The following is an 18,566-nucleotide window of genomic DNA, read 5'->3' on the forward strand; positions in this document are numbered from 1 at the left end:
AAATATCTGTTTTCCTCAGTCACGAGGTGGAGAGAAACAGGTCCACGAGAGAAACTCTTCCTCTAAAATCAAATCACAAGCAAAGAAGCTCTAAAAGCAAATGACTAAATGACTAAATGTAATGTAAGCAAATACCTGCAAAAACGTTTCTGTTTTGAAAAGAGTTTGGAAGAGGAGGCGCAGGACAACAGGTCTTGATGGCAGCAGCTGAAGTCGCCTCAGCTGAAGGCTCAGACGGAAGGGGGGGAGCTACAGATTTACACACAGCAGGAATCATCTTCTCTGTCACACAGGAAGTGTGTGTGTGTGTGGGGAGGGGTGGGCTAGTGCCACAGCTCCCAGGACCAGTGTCTTGCCTGGCTACTCACTAGATCTCTCTCACCATAAAGGACCCATGGAGGCTTCAGCTTGACATGACAGTGACCAGCTCAGTGCGCTCCTGCCTGCCTGTTCCTGTGTGGCTCCTGCTAGCCAGGCGGGTGGGGTGAGTTAGGGCGTGGTGTCACTCCAATCACACGTCAACCCATCAGTCATGCTTCTGTATAGGGTCGCCGGGGCAACACAACAGGTGCCAGTGTTCCAGTGGACAACACTGTGCCAACTGGGCCCCGCAATTCAGGAGTCGAGAGGTCCTTAGAGAGCAGGGCCATTCACCCGTGTCACTGCTCTGTTATCCCAGCGTTACAGCCATCCCAACAGGCCACTGAGGAGGAATCGAGATGGTGCTGGAATTGGAAAGTAATTGGAAAAGGATGTGGAACTAAGAGGCATTGAGAGGGACGGAATTGGTTTGGAATCCAATCGAGTGAGGCCTGCTATGGTTTTGGGGGAGGTTGGAGGGAGGGAGGGTTGGAGGGAGGGAGCGGGGGCTGGAGGGAGGGGTGGGGAGATGAGAGAAGGCTCCATCTGATCCAGCCCCAGGACTGTCAGACAGAGAAGATGGAGATATCAGGAGCCATGCACTGGGAACATGGAGAAAGGATGGTGATGAGTGAGCTCTGATTCAGCCCTTTCATCTTCTCCTCCACCTTTCCTTCCCTCTACCTCTCCCCTCCTCTCCTTTACAGTACCTCTCCTCCACCTTCCCTCTCCTCCACCTTCCCTCTCCTCCACCTTCCCTCTCCTCCACCTTCCCTCTCCTCCACCTTCCCTCTCCTCCACCTTCCCTCTCCTCCACCTTCCCTGTCCTCCACCTTCCCTCTCCTCCACCTTCCCTCTCCTCCACCTTCCCTCTTTATTAGCTGGTGGAGTGAGTTTTTCCAGTTATTATTTCACAGGTTTTTACTTCTGGTTGATGCCGTCCATTGGAGCAGACAGATGCATCTCTGTTGCATCCCCAATCTACAAGAAATAAAAACTTCCTAATCACTCTGGAACTCAAAATAGTATTTTGTAATGTTCAGCTCCAACAGAGAACATCAAACCAGTAAAGCTGATGAGCCATGTGATTGAAGCTCCAGTGAAACTGCAGCTCAACGTACGGCAGGAGAACTGGAGGAGAAGCCTAATCACAGCTTCCTACTCACCATGAACATCTCGGCCCCTTCCTGTCAAACTGCTCTGGTTCTCCACTCACTAACATCAACTATGTCCCCTGTTAGTTGGAAATCATGTTTAAAACATGTCACAATTGATCAGGTCTATCTCAGAATGTCAAAAGCGGTTGTTACGACCTCATACGCTTCAACTCAACATGTCATGACTCGGAACAAGATGGTTACATCCAGAGAGAGACAGAGTTCTGCAGGAGCAGGCAGCTTGAGGCGCTAGTGTACTGCACATTGAGCACTGTAGCTGGAACACTGTAGGAAACTAAATGGTAACAGCATATATATATATAGAGAGAGAGGATAGGAGGGAGAGAGAAAGAGACAGAGAGAGATGAAGAGGGAGAGAGCAAACGAGCGAGAGTTGGAGAGGATGTGTGTGTGTGTAACTTGCGTTTTAAACCCATATTCAGTCCACACCGCGAGAAGCCGTGGTCCGGAGGTGACAGTGAGGGTGATGTGTGGTGTAAGCTGTCCTGACAGCAGCTGGAAGTTTACAGTGCTCTGTCCAAAGTGGGGCACGATTCCCCAGCAGGCCCCCTCACACACACACACACACACACACACACACACACACACAAACAGCCTGGCGGCAGAATTAAGCATTCACACACTAGGGCTCTGTGGGGGCGGATGGGAACATCCCTGGAGTATGATTACAAGCAGAAAACAGTCTGTGTTTCTTCCCTGCCTATAAATAAGAACGTGGGAGTGGGACTATATAGTCGTGGGTGTGGAGAAAGAGGTACAGGGTAGAGAGCTGCACAGCTGTAGGCCCCTCCAGTGAGCTCCTACCCCCTCTCCCCCCTTCCTGCTGTGTACAGCAGCAGCCTGCCGTATCTCTCTGCCGCTTGGGGACCCGACCTGCTGGGAGCGGCAGGGGAGAGGAGCGTGACGGAGGGGAGATGGATGGACTATCGGAGGAGAGCAGACATTCACGGCGAGAGCACCTTGGAAGTGTCATCCATCCTGATTAGGAAACAGCTTCGCAGACGGAGGCCGACGGCTGCTCACACTCTGACCTGCGTCGAGCCACTAAGCCCTCCAGTCACAGGCCTGATCGCCTGGACACGGCAGCTGCCAGCAGGAGCCAGGCTGGCTGGCTGGCTGGCTGACATCTTGTTAGATAACGTTCAGTCTCTGCTCCATCTCTCCAGTCCTCCTCGTGTTGGCAGCTGCCAGACTCATTTGGTTAAGCTCACCCTGATTGACACTCAACCCGTGACCAGAGTGTGATGGGCGGAGGTGATAAATCACCATCTAAAGAAACGTTGTCCAGTTAAACTGTCATTTGGTTGCACATGGAGAGTAGATTTCCCTCCACATGAACCAGTGTGTGTGGCCAAGGTCATACTTATCTGTAATGAGACAGGCAGCTGCTGAACTGCGGAATACTAGCCATGCAACCTAGCAGGACTTAAGTCTAAAGACATGTGATCAAGGCTGGATATTACCAAACCCCAACCTTGTCCATCAGTAAGATGGGAGTTACATGTATCATTGCACTTAAACATATTGCCCTGTACAGATGGATCACTTTAAAATATGTTACATCCATTAAATCTATAGAACCACATATCAGGCTATAGGCCTAAGAAGAACGTAGTCTACCATGCTCCCTCCAGAGTTTGGTGTTGCCCTGGCGACGTGTGATGGCTGCTGCTCTCATTGGCTGAGAGGAGATCTAGGTTATGTAAATATGAGGGTTGTTATTATGGCCATGTGACAACTCGGTCCAGAGTAGAATGTAACCCTGAGCTTCACTGAGCACTCCAAGAACCATCGTCCTCAAGTGCAATTCATTTGGTAGACTCTAGAGGCTAGACTCTGGTTTGGCTGCAGCTGAAAGACCTACAGAAGGCACCAGTAACATTGGCCTCTCCACAGTGCTGGGCAAAGACAGGGGAAGGAAATGGAAAATAACAAGCTTGATGTGGGTGGTGCTGCTGCCATAAAACCCACTCCCATGTGAACTGAGGGAAGGGACAGGAAACAGTGCTATTCTTCACCCTGAGAATGAAACCTCATGTAAACATCTCACCATATCCCCCTGATCTGCATGTCCACTTTACATCCATACCCAAAACTGTTCACGGGAGAAAACAAAAACATATCATCAAGACCAATTCCCCTAACTCAGTCAATCAAGACAGCGTTTATCATCAACCACAGCCCAAAAACAAACCAATGAGGTTTAGTTTGTCTCAGCTAGAGCGATAAGTTTGCACTGCTTCCTTCAAAACAGCTTTCGCATGTGGCGGGCCCGTCACATGCAAAACATCAACACTCAAGGGACAGACGCGGAGGAAAGCAGTGACAGCTGGATCTGAGCCCCTCATGCTGCGGTCAGAGGGAACGCCAGGACACTCTGACAGCAGCCCCCCTGCTGAGAGCTACATGTTAGTCTCGTTCTATCTCCCCCCTCGTAATAAGGGTGAGAGGGAGTGAGGAGAAAAGCTGCTGCCTGGACGTGCACCTCCTGACTCAGGGGGAGGGTGGGCAGGCACGGGCTCGGTCAGACGGCCTTTGGGGATAGGATTATAATCCTGTACACAAAATCGAGTTATGTAACACATTTTAGTGTCTGCCCGGGATGATTCACTGTTAGACTCGCACAGTCTGGGGGACATTCCTTTTCACTGTACTTCTCCTAAAATCAAAGGCGTATTGTAATCTCTATATAAATTAGGGGTGTTGGCTAGCCCTGAGGAAAGTGATACAGCTTTTGGCATAGATCTGTTATTACTTTTTTCCAAACAAGGAAAACATCCGACCAATGCAAAAAGAAAGTTCCAGAACCACCTCACAAAACCTTTATTCGCACTGATAAAGGCACAGGAAACCAAATCTACACTGACCTTTCTGAACCTATGGAACTTGTAATTAAAGTACTTTATATGCTAGTTTGACCACTGGGTATGTAACAGGTAGTTGTAGGGGAATTCTACCAGGCATTTGTAGGGGAATTCTAGGAGTGTGTACATGAGAGTGTGTGTGTGTGTGTGTGTGTGTGGGGGGGGGGGGGGTTCGTGTGAGTGGATGTCTGTCCTTGGCCATGCAAATCTTTCGAAAAACAAACAGTGGCCTTCACTTTCGGATACGTGGCATAACCAGAACCAACTCCTCTAGTTGCACTATTTTGGAGAGAAATGGGGGGGGGGGGATTGCGATGTTGGCTATGTCAAACCAGAATAATACAACAATGTTTACAACAGCAAGTTATAGTAATACTAAATCGGCGTCTAAGCTATCAAATGCTAACACGTCACGTCACCTGCTAATGCTGACCAGATCAAACAATGTTAAACATAGCAGTAGCTATCTCATGAAGTCCAAAATAAAGATAGGATTAAGAAGAAGTTTGCATCCATCCTCGCTGATATCTATTCAGATAGGTTAAAACATTTGCCAACCTCTTTAGCAAACTGTCTTGGCAATGACATCCAAAAGGGTATGGTGTCGTAGTACAAATTAGCTACATAATCTGCTCGCTAACAGGAACTATAGCAGCTACCAGCTGCACAGAAGGACTGTAAATTCGGCATTGGTTAATCTCAGCTAGTCTAGAGCTAACTTCGGTATATTTTCACTTACCCGGACTCTTGAGGTTGTACTTATTCTCCATGTTACGAGACACAGCTAACAACACTAAAATATTGTCGGTGACTTTAGCTAGCAGCCCTCAGAATTATGATGATCGGCCGAAAGTGCAAATTTTTTATAGCTAGCTATAGCCAGCTAGTTATAAAATGATCCAAACGTGTTCCAGTTCACAATAAACCTCTGTCATATCAATTAATTTGAAAGTTGGTGAGCTAGTTTTAGTCCTTATGTAACACAAGCTATACGTTTTGCCCAAGTTTAGCTAAAAGTAAGGCGACGACTTGTTCGAAACTATACAAATGTCAGTCCAATGGTTGTCAAAAACGTAAACAGGAAGTGCACTTGTCGAAAAGGCTCCTTGTTTTAGGCGCCGGAATTTGCCGAAAGATGTCGACGGCTCAGCAGGAGTTCTACCGTTCTATCGCTCGTACCACTGAATTTAGGTTGCGCCGTTATTTTTTGTAATTCTCCAGGGAATGGCTCTAGCAAGAGGGACATTCTGTGTACTTTATGGAGGCTAAAATCACTAGTTTCAATCGACCAATCATTACGTATTTTACGGGTCCCCGAGGTCCCATGTAGGCCTTCCCGGAAAATAGCCCAGATATATGGATTAACTCTTAAGTAACACCGTAGGGGAGTTATGACAACAGTTGTGATCAGAGAGCAGTACATCCAATAACAAAGTATAATGTTTCCATGTTTACAGAAAAACTTTTGAATAGAATGTCAGGGCTTCATAGATGAAACAGGATTAAACAGAGAGCTTTGCAGCAATGGCAATGGATTCACTCCTGCCTCAAGAGAATTTGGACTTTCTCTTTGCCCTCTAGTGATATCCTGTAACAGCTGTCTCCCACCACACTGCCAACCAGGGGAATGGGAATATGTTGAGGACACTGGATTATAAAGTAATTTAATCTTTATTTAATTAAATATGTCTGGTAATAATACACACTGCTGAAATAACATTTTGAAAATGATGTGTGTCCACGCAATATGGGCATCCGTGTCTTTCTGGCAACGTGAGGTAATTCATGAGATCACCACGTTTTTATTTTCTTTAAATATCTACCACTAAAAGGACCATAGCCTACATGACTAATCCATACTGAAGACGCAATGTTGTTATTCTGCCTCACTGCTTGTGTTCCCATACATTTTTCAGTCTAGATGTTATTAGTCATAGGCTCAGGGGGCATTTTTACATTCCCCTTGTCGTGCCACAATGGAGAGCTGATGTAGTGCATCTGAACTGGACCTAAGGATCTCTGCCCTTTCACCTCAGCAGTGCCTTTACAGTACACAATCTCCCCAGGGAGCACTCTGTGGGGAACCCTGTCGCCTTCGCACAATATCTGACTGTCTCAGTAAGTCTTGCAGCTAGAGGTGTTCCTAATTGAAATAACTGTGTGACCTTCATGACCTTAAACATGTCTATGTGAAATCTTCTAGAACAAGGCAGCCTTGATAGAAATTCAGATGTCTAATCTAGCCTGATTTTAAATTAAAATACCAGAAACCTTGCTCATTACATAATGTAAGGCACCAGTGCAAGTTACTCCTTTGCAGGAGGAAATGTCGAGGTAAACAAGCCTACTGCTTTAAATCAACCGTCGCTCTTCGTTTGTTTTGTGTTTTTCTGACATCTGCTGGTTGAGGTTTAAAACACTGCAACTTGATAAATCGCCAAGGCGCTTCAGTTTGTAGGGATTTGCCATCAACTTTACAATTTACATTTTCTAGGACAGGTCTATAGGCTTTTGAAAGTGAGGTTGGAGTTTCTTTGTTAGATAGTGTCTTTATTGAGAATATGTATTTTGTTGGAATGGGGAGAAGAGACTGTACTCACCTGCAGATTTGGTCAACCGTTTTCAAGCATTGGGAAATTATTTGAGAGGACATGCAGAACTCAGTTTTTTCCTATTTATTTTCCTATTACATGACCAATCAACGTCTGATGTGTTTACTATATATGAACTATTTGAGGATAGAAATCAATGAAATATAAGACATCCGTCCCAGGACAGTAGCTACATCACCACCTGATGGAGCTCTAGGATAGTAATAATAAGGTCTTCCCTAACGCTTTCTCGACGAAATGTCACTCTCATCGTGTGTGACTCGTTGACAAACAGAAAGTGGAAATATTTCACCGTATTGGTAAGTTTTTCTTTTTATCGTGTAACATTGACGAATATAGTTCTTTACAGGATCGAACTGGTAAAGTCATTTTTTGATTTCATCTTAAAAAAGTGAAGACCGTAGCTTTGTGCGTCAACTGGATGCTAGGTAGTGCTGCTCAAAGTGACCACACTGATGTTGGAAATTAATTTCCAACATCAATCAATTAACAGTGAATGTAAATTGTAATGTTTTATTAGAAATATCGATATAGCCCTTCTTAGGAATAGAATGGTAATGGTTTTGGACAATTAAGTTAACAGAATTCCGCCCTTGATTGTAGTGATGCTGCAGTGGGTAGGCCTACTGGAAGTACCGCCTTAAGGCGTTCTCTGAAATTCTGTTAGTGTTATCGCAGATTGGATCATGACTCTTTCGCAGTCACAGGTTAGTTTTCGTTACTTTCATATGGACTTCTGGTCAGTGGTTCACTGTGTTGATGGCATATTCATGAGAGCCTCTTATGTGGGATTAGTTGTTAACCCTTGTGTTATCTTCGGGTCGTTCTGACCCATCAGTCATTGTGACCCACCGTCGTATTGCGACAACTTTACCGCATACAAAAACAAAGTGAAGCATTTTCTTTTAACCGTTGGGCTGTCTGAGACCCCCCACATTGCCAAGGTTAAAAGAAAATTATTTTTATTTGTTTTTGTATTGGGTAAAATTGGGTAAACACAACGATGGTTCGTTATGAACCTTTGGGTCATGTGACCCGAAGGCAGCACGAGGGTTAAATGAAAGACACTTTTTATGGCTGTGCACTTGCAAGTTTGGTAGTATCCAGATCCTTCCAGTTACTTGTCTTCAAAGAGCCTCTGTGCTTGAGGGTCTCTGTGGTCGATTATAAAAATACATGCCCGTCCGAAGGGCCTGCGTCAAGTTACCAACACTCAGGAAACTAAAGGATGGGTGGTGATTGACACTCTTCAGACCTTAGATACTATTATTGACACGATGCGCCTCACATCTCACATATCCAAACTGAGAGTTCAACATACCATGGTCACAAAGACCACCGTGGATGACCCTGGGCAAAACTGAGGGGGGAAGCAGTGGGTTGCAATGTGGTAATGCAGATCATGTTTCTTCCCTGGAGTAGGAGATAGTACTTTGATAAAGTACTATCAAGGCTTCACTTAGTTTTTCGAGAGCACTTCATGTATAAAGCAGAGATAGACACAAGTTTATTACAACTAGCCTGCCACAACAATCTTCTTGGCCTATGGTAGTTCATCCAAGCAGCAGCTGACCAAAGACCAACAAATAAATACATAAGACACTTCATGTTAAGACATCCTGAGTGCATAAGTCGTCTGTGCAGTACTGTATGCATGGGCTGCACTGATGGCCTGACTGTTGAAGGCAGCAGGAGAGAGACTGCCTCGTCCATCTCCTGTGGAATGCTGGGGTTGGAGTGTTGGGGTTGGAGTGTTGGGGTTGGAATGCTGGGGTTGGAGTGTTGGGGTTGGAGTGTTGGGGTTGGAGTGCTGGGGTTGGAGTGCTGGGGTTGGAGTGCTGGGGTTGGAGTGTTGGGGTTGGAGTGCTGGGGTTGGAGTGCTGGGGTTGGAATGCTGGGGTTGGAATGCTGGGGTTGGAGTGCTGGGGTTGTAATGCTGGGGTTGTAATGCTGGGGTTGTAATGCTGGGGTTGGAGTGTTGGGGTTGGAGTGCTGGGGTTGTAATGCTGGGGTTGTAATGCTGGGGTTGGAGTGTTGGGGTTGGAGTGCTGGGGTTGGAATGCTGGCGTTGGAATGCTGGGGTTGGAGTGTTGGCGTTGGAATGCTGGGGTTGGAGTGTTGGAAAGTCACCTGATACGTGTAGGCCGTGTTCACAACGCGTTGACGAGTTTGTCATCAAAGAAGACAGATCTTGGCTCACGTCTCTTTACAGCCATGGTTTCCTGATCAGATGAGACGTTTAACCGACAGGTTCGATTATATCTTAGAATTGTGGCATTGGATTTGGCACAAGTTAACCAGTATGACAAGTCTTGCATTGTTTTGGTATTTGGGGTAAACCCACTGTTCTGTATCTCAGTTAACCTCATAAAGTTAGACTGACACTGCCCATTGATGCTTAAGTAATCTAAAACACAAGAAATTAATGTCCAGTTTATCCTTACGTTTTGAGAGCGTTTGAATGGCCGCATGTCAACGTAAAAGTGGTTTCACCTCTTGAAGCACAAGTGAATTGAAATAGCTTATTTTTATTTTTTGCTTTGTGAGCTTCGTATATTGAACTTCAGTAACTGAGAGAAATGAGGTGCTTGACAGTTCAGTGTATCAGGTTGTGCCGTGGCTCATTGCTTTGTGGTTAGATCAGATGAGATCAGGCCTTAAGGGTAGTGTTATTGTTAGAACTGTTCAGACACACAATACTGCCCCTCCAATTCACTGGGTGAGGTATACTATAAATGCTTAAGTCTATATATTTTTGGTGGATGCAATCATTTTCACATCATGTGGTGTGTCCTAAGCATTTGGTTACCTATTGAAATGCAATCAATTATAAAACACCCTCATAAGTCAATATAAAACAATAGCATTTTACATTTCCATTCTTAAGGATCCTAATGGAATTCTTTAACATCGAACAGCACTTTATAGGAAATGTATGTTTAAATCTCCTTGCATTTGAAGAAGGAACAAAGCGAGTTTGAGTGAGACATGGCATTTCTCAGTCACACCCTTCCAGCCCTGAATGGGCCCCTCTATGGGCTCCATATCTTGGGGGCAGGAAGATCTGGATGTCTGTTTTCCATGATGGAAATGGAGGGATTTTACTACCTGAATGTGTCAAACCAGTGGGATATAATCAATGTTTCCCTCACTGACTGCATTGGGCTATAGGCTTGTAGTCATATGTTCCTCAAAGCTTTACATTATCTTAAATAGATTGTTGATGTTTTTGGTCACTCCATTTGTTGACCAGCAACTGCTAAGCTTCAAAGAAGAGTCATATAAAAGCCGGATTAGTGAATCCTGACTGGAAGACAGAGGTTGCAGAGGGAGATTCCTTCCAAAGCCATAATGATAGAGGGACAGTGCAGGAACGTGAGAACCTAACCTGGTCAAGCAAGCTCATTTACTGCAACCTTTCTGTGACCCCAGCAGGGGTCATGCCCCCCCCCCCCCCCCCCCGGGGTCATGCCCCCCCCCCCTCCTCTGTCTAGTAGGTGTAGTAGGTACTTTGTTGATACCCAAGGGTAGGCTTTCATGTTGCAGCAGGCAAGAAAAAGGAAATATACTATATATTTCACCAATACATCTACATGGATCTGTGTATTTAATTTTGGAGTTTTTCAACACGTATATGAAATTGTCATTTTCAATCAGGCATAAATGAAAGGACACAATTATAACTAAATTAATACTTGGTCTTATTTAAGATACCTGATGGATAATGTTATTGAATTTATGATGACCAAGGATGGGCTATTGCATAGACATACAGTATGTCCATAATGTAATGATTTCATACTTTGTTTACAATTGATTAACGTATTTTTTCAAGGTTTTTCAAGATTACTGTTAGTTATCAAATAGCAGTTCCATTGCTAAAAGAACACACGACCTACACAACGTTGACGCACAGCCCATCATCTGGGAAAGTTGAACAGTATGCGCTCCTCTATTTAACTTATTTTCAATTCACTTTTAGAGCTTTTGGCAGCCTATATCCTTATTGGTTGCAAGCGCCATTGATATGTTAATAGGGCAGAGAGGGTGGCGGTAGAGAAGAGCGTAGTAGGCTACATGTCCATGCCACACCGTCACCGCCCCAAGTGTTTTCACTTTTTCCCGACATACGCAGCAATCAAGACTCTCCTGGGAAATAATACAGCTTCGGTTTTTTGTTGTGATTCTTTTACATTTATGATCTGGTGAGATCCCTCCGCACCACGCCACATTTAGCGCCTGGAATTATATCTTCGAGGATTTACTATCGGTCTGAAAGTTCATCAGGGGATTTTAAACGCGCAGTTTGGTATGAGCTTTTGCTTTAAAACACCTTATTCCATGTGTTGTGTTTTTAACTTTTTCTTAATTTATTGTTCTGCTGTTAAATGCTTCTTTATGGGCCTATTTCAAGCATCAGCCTTTTAAAACTAGTGTGTCGTACATCAAATGTTTGAGCTTTTGAGTTTAACTTGAGCCTTTTCAAGCTACGAGGCATTGCCAGTTGAAGCGTTTGGCGGTCCATCTTGTTCCGAATATTTTATAACTGTTTATAATGTTATACATGTAATCAAAATAAAAACGATAACGAGCGTCTCCAAGTGGAATGTAGTGAAGCTTCAATTACAGGTGTACAGTATAATTAGCTTGGTAAGAGAACACGAGAAAATCCCCTGGTCCACACAAAACGACACAACTTCATACAGTGCTACTTGGGTGGTTGTACATTATATTTATTTCTTACTTCATGAGCAATTAATGATGTATTTAGGGAGAAAGGCGGAGAAGACAATTTGGGAAAAATGTTTTGTGGGCCTACTGGTAACTGGAGACTAACTCCCACATCAGCCCAGTACAACTAGGTTTCATATGCAGTTAAAATGGTTATGAATTAGTGCCAAATCGTGTTGATAGCCTACTCCTTACCTCGGTTAGACCTTGTGATGTCAGTTGAATTCCTTTTTGTGCAAACAACTATTGAGGGATTGCATTAAGCAAGAACTGTCACAAGAGAGAACAATAGGCAATAATATGGCATGGGTAAATTGAATTTACCACTACCATCGTGTCCAATCGGATCTTTCCAGGTCATTGTTTTAACATGGCAGTAGTGCCCTGGACTACTACCATGTGTTGGCGCTGAAAGTGTCCATGCATGCAGCGTGTTGTGAGGGCCCCTCCCACTCGCATGCCCGTCTGCTCGCCTCCCTGGGGAACTGATTAGCGAAGCAGTGTGATGGAGAGGTCAGGGGGCACCAGGTGTGTAATGGACAAATTATGAATCTTAATTGGTGTCTGGGGCAGGGGGGCATTGTAACCCCATAAAACACAATGGGAACTAGATATGCTGTGTGGATTAGAGAAGTTTGTATTGATTCCTAATTGTACTCCCAGGTGGTTAGACAATGCCTGTTCTGGGTTTATTAAAGCAAGACAAGTGGAAGGGGAGGGGCTTACTGAAGAAGCTTTCAGCTGGAACTTTCTTTCATTGTTGTTGACAATGTGGAAAAAAGGATAGTGGAGTTAACAATGTACAGGTACTTTTAGACATAAATCACAGTTTAAAATCAGTCTCAATTGGATATTTAATTGATACAATTCACAGGCTTATTGGGCTGTTAATCACGACCAACCAGCCTAGTGGGCCATTGTAGGGATGTGAATAGCTTAGTGGTATAATAAAGCAGCTTTCTTTAGTCTTTTGCTGTGCGGGGTCAGAGACCTCTCCATGGGTAACTTGAAACAATAAACGCTTTTGGTTTCTCTGCTTCTTCCTGCTCTTTCAGTACAACCACACCTGCTGTCATTAAGTGTCTTAGCGTGGGGGATTAAAAAATGCTAAAATATTGATGTTTGGTACTTCTTTTGAGAAGCGGCCTGAAAGAAGGTTCTCCCAGACAAAGCAGTGTAAGGAGGGGGGTCTGCCCTCCCGTCCCCCACCCTGCCCTCCCGTCCTCCACCCTGCCCTCCCGTCCCCCACCCTGCCCTCCCGTCCTCCACCCTGCCCTCCCGTCCTCCACCCTGCCCTCCCGTCCCCCACCCTGCCCTCCCATCCTCCACCCTGCCCTCCCGTCCTCCACCCTGCCCTCCCGTCCTCCACCCTGCCCTCCCGTCCTCCACCCTGCCCTCCCATCCTCCACCCTGCCCTCCCGTCCTCCACCCTGCCCTCCCGTCCTCCACCCTGCCCTCCCGTCCTCCACCCTGCCCTCCCGTCCTCCACCCTCCCGTCAGCCGTGTGTGTGTGTGTGTGTGTGTGTGTGTGTGTGTGTGTGTGTGTGTGTGTGTGTGTGTGTGTGTGGGATGGAGAGAAGCAAACGTGCACCGGTGAGGTTAATGGAGTGTAGATGTAGTATGAGGGTGGCTGAAAGTGTGTGTCCATGGATGAATGGAGACGGTCATTGTAGGACACCAATAAAAGGAAGCTCTTTTTAGGGAACACAAGGGGCCTTTTCTGCTCTGTGGCCTTGGACAATGAATGCAAAGCAGATGATTATGATAACTAAATTGGCCTGGCTCTTGGTACAGAACAGTAAAATGGAAAGCTACCAGTGTCAGCAGTATGTGAGGATACTCGTAACAGTACAGACAGACAGAACAGGTCTTGTGACACTGTCACTTTATTTGTGATTCATAGTTTTGTGCACATGGGAGCAATTGAAACCACTGCCTTTCCATCAGCTTTTGTTGGAAAAAAAAGGTTTTCCCCTTAATCTTTGTATTACAGAGATATGATGACAACAACCACTTGACCTGCCTTTCCTCTAGATCTGCATCTTTTGGCCATCAGATATTTGTTTTGCTCCGTTCTGCAAGCAGGCTATGAGTGCTGAGATAGATTTGGGGATTAGTGAAAGGGGGGGGGGGTCAAAGTTAGGTTTTAATGTGGTTTTGTCCCTCTCCCTCTGTGTACATTTACATTTAGTCATTTAGCAGACGCTCTTATCCAGAGCGACTTACAGTAAGTACAGGGACATTCTCCCCGAGGCAAGTAGGGTGAAGTGCCTTGCCCAAGAACACAACGTCATTTTGGCACGGCCGAGAATCGAACTGGCAACCTTCAGATTACTAGCCCGATTCCCTCACCGCTCAGCCACCTGACTCCTGTGTGCTGGACTTGTGTGGTGAGGATGAAGAAAGATGGCTGGAGGGAACCCCAAAGTTACTAGAGACCATCTCTCTCTTCACTGACCATGCCTTGCTGGCCTCATCCAATCATTTGACGGATTCCGTATCCCAAACCGGTTTGATACCCACCCCTCTGTTTGGGGAAAAGGCCCCATTACCCCCCTCACACACACGCTTATGAGAAGTGAAGGCTGTTTCTCCTTCAGTTGTTTTCCTGTGGGCAGTCTCTGGGGCAGTCTCTGGGGCAGCTGTGGGGCAGTCTCTGGGCAAGTCTCTCCATTCTGGGTCAGATGCTGGTATCGATTCTGGTATCTTCATCAGAGGAAACAGCAGATTTCCCCTGAGCAAGCCGGAGTGAGGCACTGGAAGTTGGAGCGAGTGCTCCAGCTGAGAAACACAAGCTTCTCCTCTGCATCCTCATCTTGCCGCGGCTACGTTTCTTATATAACTAGTCTGCTGGCACAGTTGTTCTGGGAGGTTTATGTAAGAGAAATCTCCTCTGATGGAGTTGCAGCTGGTTCACAAGAGGTTAAATCTGTGTGTGTGTGTTCTCCCAGAGCACAGCGAAGCAAACGTGCTTCTTTGTAGTCAGGGACAACACAGTCTGGAAACTGTGGAGAATCTATGACAGGCCACAGCTTAGAGGACGTTCATCCCCCTGTGTGTTGTGTAGATGTAATGTGTTTGTTTCGACTGACTCCATCCTGCTTGCGTGTCTCAGGTGGAGTTAAGTGACTGAGTGTAGATGAAAGGCTTGAAGGGTTGGCTCCTCCTGCTACCAGGGGGATGGAAACGGTTCTCACATCCATAAAACGACAACAACGAAAAGATTATAGAAAGAAGAAAAATTGTGACACTGCCCAATGTAATTTCTCTCTGCAAACTGTGGGGATAGGCTGTATAGGATGTTATGTTTTCTGGGTTTTGAGAGCAGTCCTTTTTAAGATGTACATGGCAAAATGAATGCGCCAGTTTTTTTTTTATCTATACCTTGATACCTTGCAAGAAGCAGCATTCCTGACATGCTCAGGATATAAAGTGCAGTGCCCTTTCTCAGAAGGTATGTGCTTGCCTTCACAATCATCACTCATGTTGACAGAGTGACGTTGACTGCTTTATTCCATAAATGGTCCAAGGAGGCGACCACAGGCTGAATGGTTCTCTCTCGTACACCGTTTCTCCACTGGTATTAACTAGAAATATGAACAGAAGCCTGGTAAGCCAGGGAAATTCAGTTGAGATTCCTCCGACATCTTTAATAAAAACATTTGGACAATTTGTCCACATATGAACTCAGTCCAGAATAGTTCAGTCAGATATGATGGTCTGTCCAGAATTAGTGGAATAATTTGGTGTCAGGAAGGTCAATTCAACCAGAATATGGACAACCCATCTGCCTTGTAGAGCTTAAGCTTTCTATGCCAAGAATACTAGCCTATATGAGTTATGCATTCCTGTATTGGGGACACATTAATTCAGTCATATTAATTCAGTCGTATCCATTCACTGAAATTCTCACGTTCACATCAATAGCAGCTTTGATGCCTTCAGTGTGTCAGTAGTTTGGTGGGGGATCTAGGGGTGAAAAGGTCTGTTGTCTTCTGGGGAACAACTGACATGGATCCTTTTGACTAATGACCAAGGAGTAAACAAATGGGAGAGATCAAAGAGATCCCTGCCTGGTCAGACCAGTTCTGCTTGTCTCCTGACCTTTACTTCAACTAGACTGTGTCTTTCAGATGGGAAGGATAGCTCCAAGCCTACCCATCTTTCTATGGGTGTGAAAATCCCCCAGGACGCCTACATTCTTTCAGGATCTCTGTAGATAAAGACAGAAATGGTTCAATCTACCCAGACTGCACAACTACAAAACATGTCTGTGGAAACAAGTTGTTTTTAATCATTTTCTGCTTTTGAAAGACTGTGTGTGTGTGGGGGTCTTTTCAAAACATTTGAAAGGCAAGGGAGCTTGGCATTTCTTGTTTTTGAGCTGAATCCTGACTGAGTTACTGAAGGGTTATACAAAAGCCGCGTTGCCTAGCTGCCTGCGAGGAGCCCTGCTCTGCCAGTCATTGTGTGAGGCTATCTGGCTGAACAGAGCTCTTATGGAGATTCAGTAAGAATGGCGCTGGGGAGAGAATTCCCTCACTTAATCTTATTCATTTCTCAGCTGGAAGGGGGGGGGGGGGGGTAATTCAAATGTTGCCATAGTGCAATAGCACTTATTTCATCTCAAGTGAAATGGTCTTTTCAAAGCGTGTGGAACAAAACTCTCTTCTTTTTACTATTTCTACTACCCTGTCTTGTGTGGAATAGCCATTTTGTACAGTGCCCCTGCCTTTTCAGTTTGGCTCAATTATTTTAGAAGATTTCTGTGAGGTAAAACTTGCCAGCTTGTCAAGGTCTGACCCTTCTCTCACATCCTTAACTATCTGAGGACACTGGGTGTGTTATCTGCAGATTCTTGGCCTTGCATTCTTCTTTCAGGGGGTGACGTTGACAGACCCCTCTAGGAAGCTTTGACCCCCACAGATAGACTGAAGGAGGGTCTGGAATGTCCAGTCTTGTACCCTAATAGCCCCAGCAGAAGTATAGACCACCTCCACTGAAGTTGTAGCAACTAACAAGAGGATGTTTGGTCCTAAAATGTCAACTTGATTTTGAGTCTCAGCATTTTCAATATTAGTTTATTTTCTTTATTTGGTCGGTGGGATTTAGCTATTGGAGTCAGCGAGATAGGAGGTGGGGACAAGGCTTCAGAGACAGTACTGTATGAAAACAGCCCAGTTTGGGGGTCAGCATGTGCTTGTTCGACTTAATCCTGTTTATTGTACCGTGATGTCCCTTCACGTGACAGTAGAATAAAATAATCTAAAATGAGGACTAAACAACATTAAACAATCAGAATAAACATTGTACCGTGACACGGGCAACATGCTACTGACCATTTCAAATATTGGGTACCAGGTTATTAAAGTTGGAGAGATATTAATATATTTTTGGTTCATTTCCGTTTTTTTTGTTACTTATTAAAGTATGCCTGTAGCTATGCACATTTCTGAAATTACTGTGATCTTGTTTCCAGTGACCCAGTGATAATATTGTGTGTGTGTGTGTGTGAGAGAGAGAGTATACAGTGTGTGTGTGTGTGTGTGTGTGCTGTCACTGCAGAAATGAAACACTCATTAAAGCAGTTGTCGTAGTACAACTCGGGGGAGCAGATCGACATGCCAATTCCTCTGCATGTTTCAGCTCAACTGGGAATTCTCACAGGAAAATGGTCCTGACTGTTTTTCTCTTACCTTCTTTGGAAATAGGCCTATTTAAGTCAATTATGTACAAAGGATTACCTTAGGTTTCTAGTGGTATTCCCCAGAACAAGGCATTCTGTCCATGCTATAGATCAGATGTTGAAGTATAGCTTCCATGTATGTCTGTCGGGGGTCAGATGGCTGAGCGGTTAGGGAGTCAGGCTATTAATCAGAAGGTTGTTGGTTCAAATCCTGGCTGTGCCAAATGACGTTGTGTCCTTGGGCAAGGCACTTCACCCTACTTGGCTCGGGGAGAATGTCCCTGTACTTACTGTAAGTCGCTCTGGATAATAGCGTCTGCTAAATGACTAAATGTAAATGTATGTGACCTGTGAACTGTGTGTAAAGGGAATTTAAATTGACATCCTCACCACAATCCCAGACATAAATCAGAGATGACAGGTCACAGCCTCCGCAAGGCTCAAAGCACCTAACCCCTGGATTAGAGGCTCCAGAGGGGGATCTCCACTTTAATCTGAGCGCTGCATTATGCACCAACATTAATCCTGTTAATTGGGGCCCAGATATTGGAGGTGTGAGGGACTGTGAGAAACTCGATTAAAGCCACACTGAGCGAGGAGCAGGCCGGGCCCCCTACAGCACCTCCCTGCTCCCCGCTCCTCCTCTGGGCTTAAGAAAGGGGCTTGGTGCCCCCTGGAGCCCCTGCTGAGAACCAAGACTGTGGAAACCCTCTCTCTTCTCTCCTGACCATCCCTGAGTGCCTGCAATGGCCTATTTTTAGCCTGGAAATCCCACATGACAACATCTGTGTGGGGGAACTCTCCGTTCTCCCATGAGGGGATTAGCGAGGTATGTACCAGTGTACATCCTCCATGAAACAGCTGCTTTTAAGTTATATCAACAGACTTATGACTGCTGGGTTGCCTGGTTATCTGAAATATGTAGCTTTTCAAAGCTAGCTCTTCTGTGTTGATGGATGTGTCTAAGCTCTGTGAACCCCCATCTCAAGAAGCCTGAAGACATGGCACAATGGCTTGTGTTATTTATGGTTCCTCTTCAGTTTTTACCTCTGTGGCGAGGACGCTGGAAAGGATCCCCTGGCATATTAAATCCTTTGAAGATAGTTTAAGAATTACAAAGTTGATTTATTTCGCT

At 45.3% G+C, this 18,566-nt stretch overlaps 2 protein-coding genes across 4 annotated transcripts in view; one reads left to right on the plus strand and one right to left on the minus strand.

Moving 5' to 3' along the window:
* ube2j1 (ubiquitin-conjugating enzyme E2, J1) overlaps positions 1–12,058 on the minus strand; it is a 24,094-nt gene extending 12,036 nt beyond the window's left edge. Inside the window, exon 1 of one of the 3 annotated variants that reach the window (XM_062467374.1) lies at positions 11,941–12,058. Coding sequence is in view for 1 of the 3 variants with exons in the window: in XM_062467372.1 (XP_062323356.1) it covers positions 5,142–5,172 (31 nt within the window). In the remaining 2 variants the exon portion in view is untranslated. Of the gene's footprint in view, positions 1–5,141; positions 5,492–7,002; positions 7,066–11,940 lie in introns of those variants that run through there. The other 2 variants (XM_062467373.1, XM_062467372.1) reach the window with 2 other exon arrangements.
* Positions 11,086–18,566, plus strand: part of ankrd6b (ankyrin repeat domain 6b) — a 21,315-nt gene continuing 13,834 nt past the window's right edge. The window contains 1 exon segment of the mRNA XM_062467371.1: positions 11,086–11,323. The gene's annotated coding sequence lies outside the window, so the exon portion shown is untranslated.

The sequence above is a fragment of the Osmerus eperlanus genome, chromosome 8 (genome assembly GCF_963692335.1).
Source record: "Osmerus eperlanus chromosome 8, fOsmEpe2.1, whole genome shotgun sequence".
Classification (NCBI taxonomy): domain Eukaryota; kingdom Metazoa; phylum Chordata; class Actinopteri; order Osmeriformes; family Osmeridae; genus Osmerus; species Osmerus eperlanus.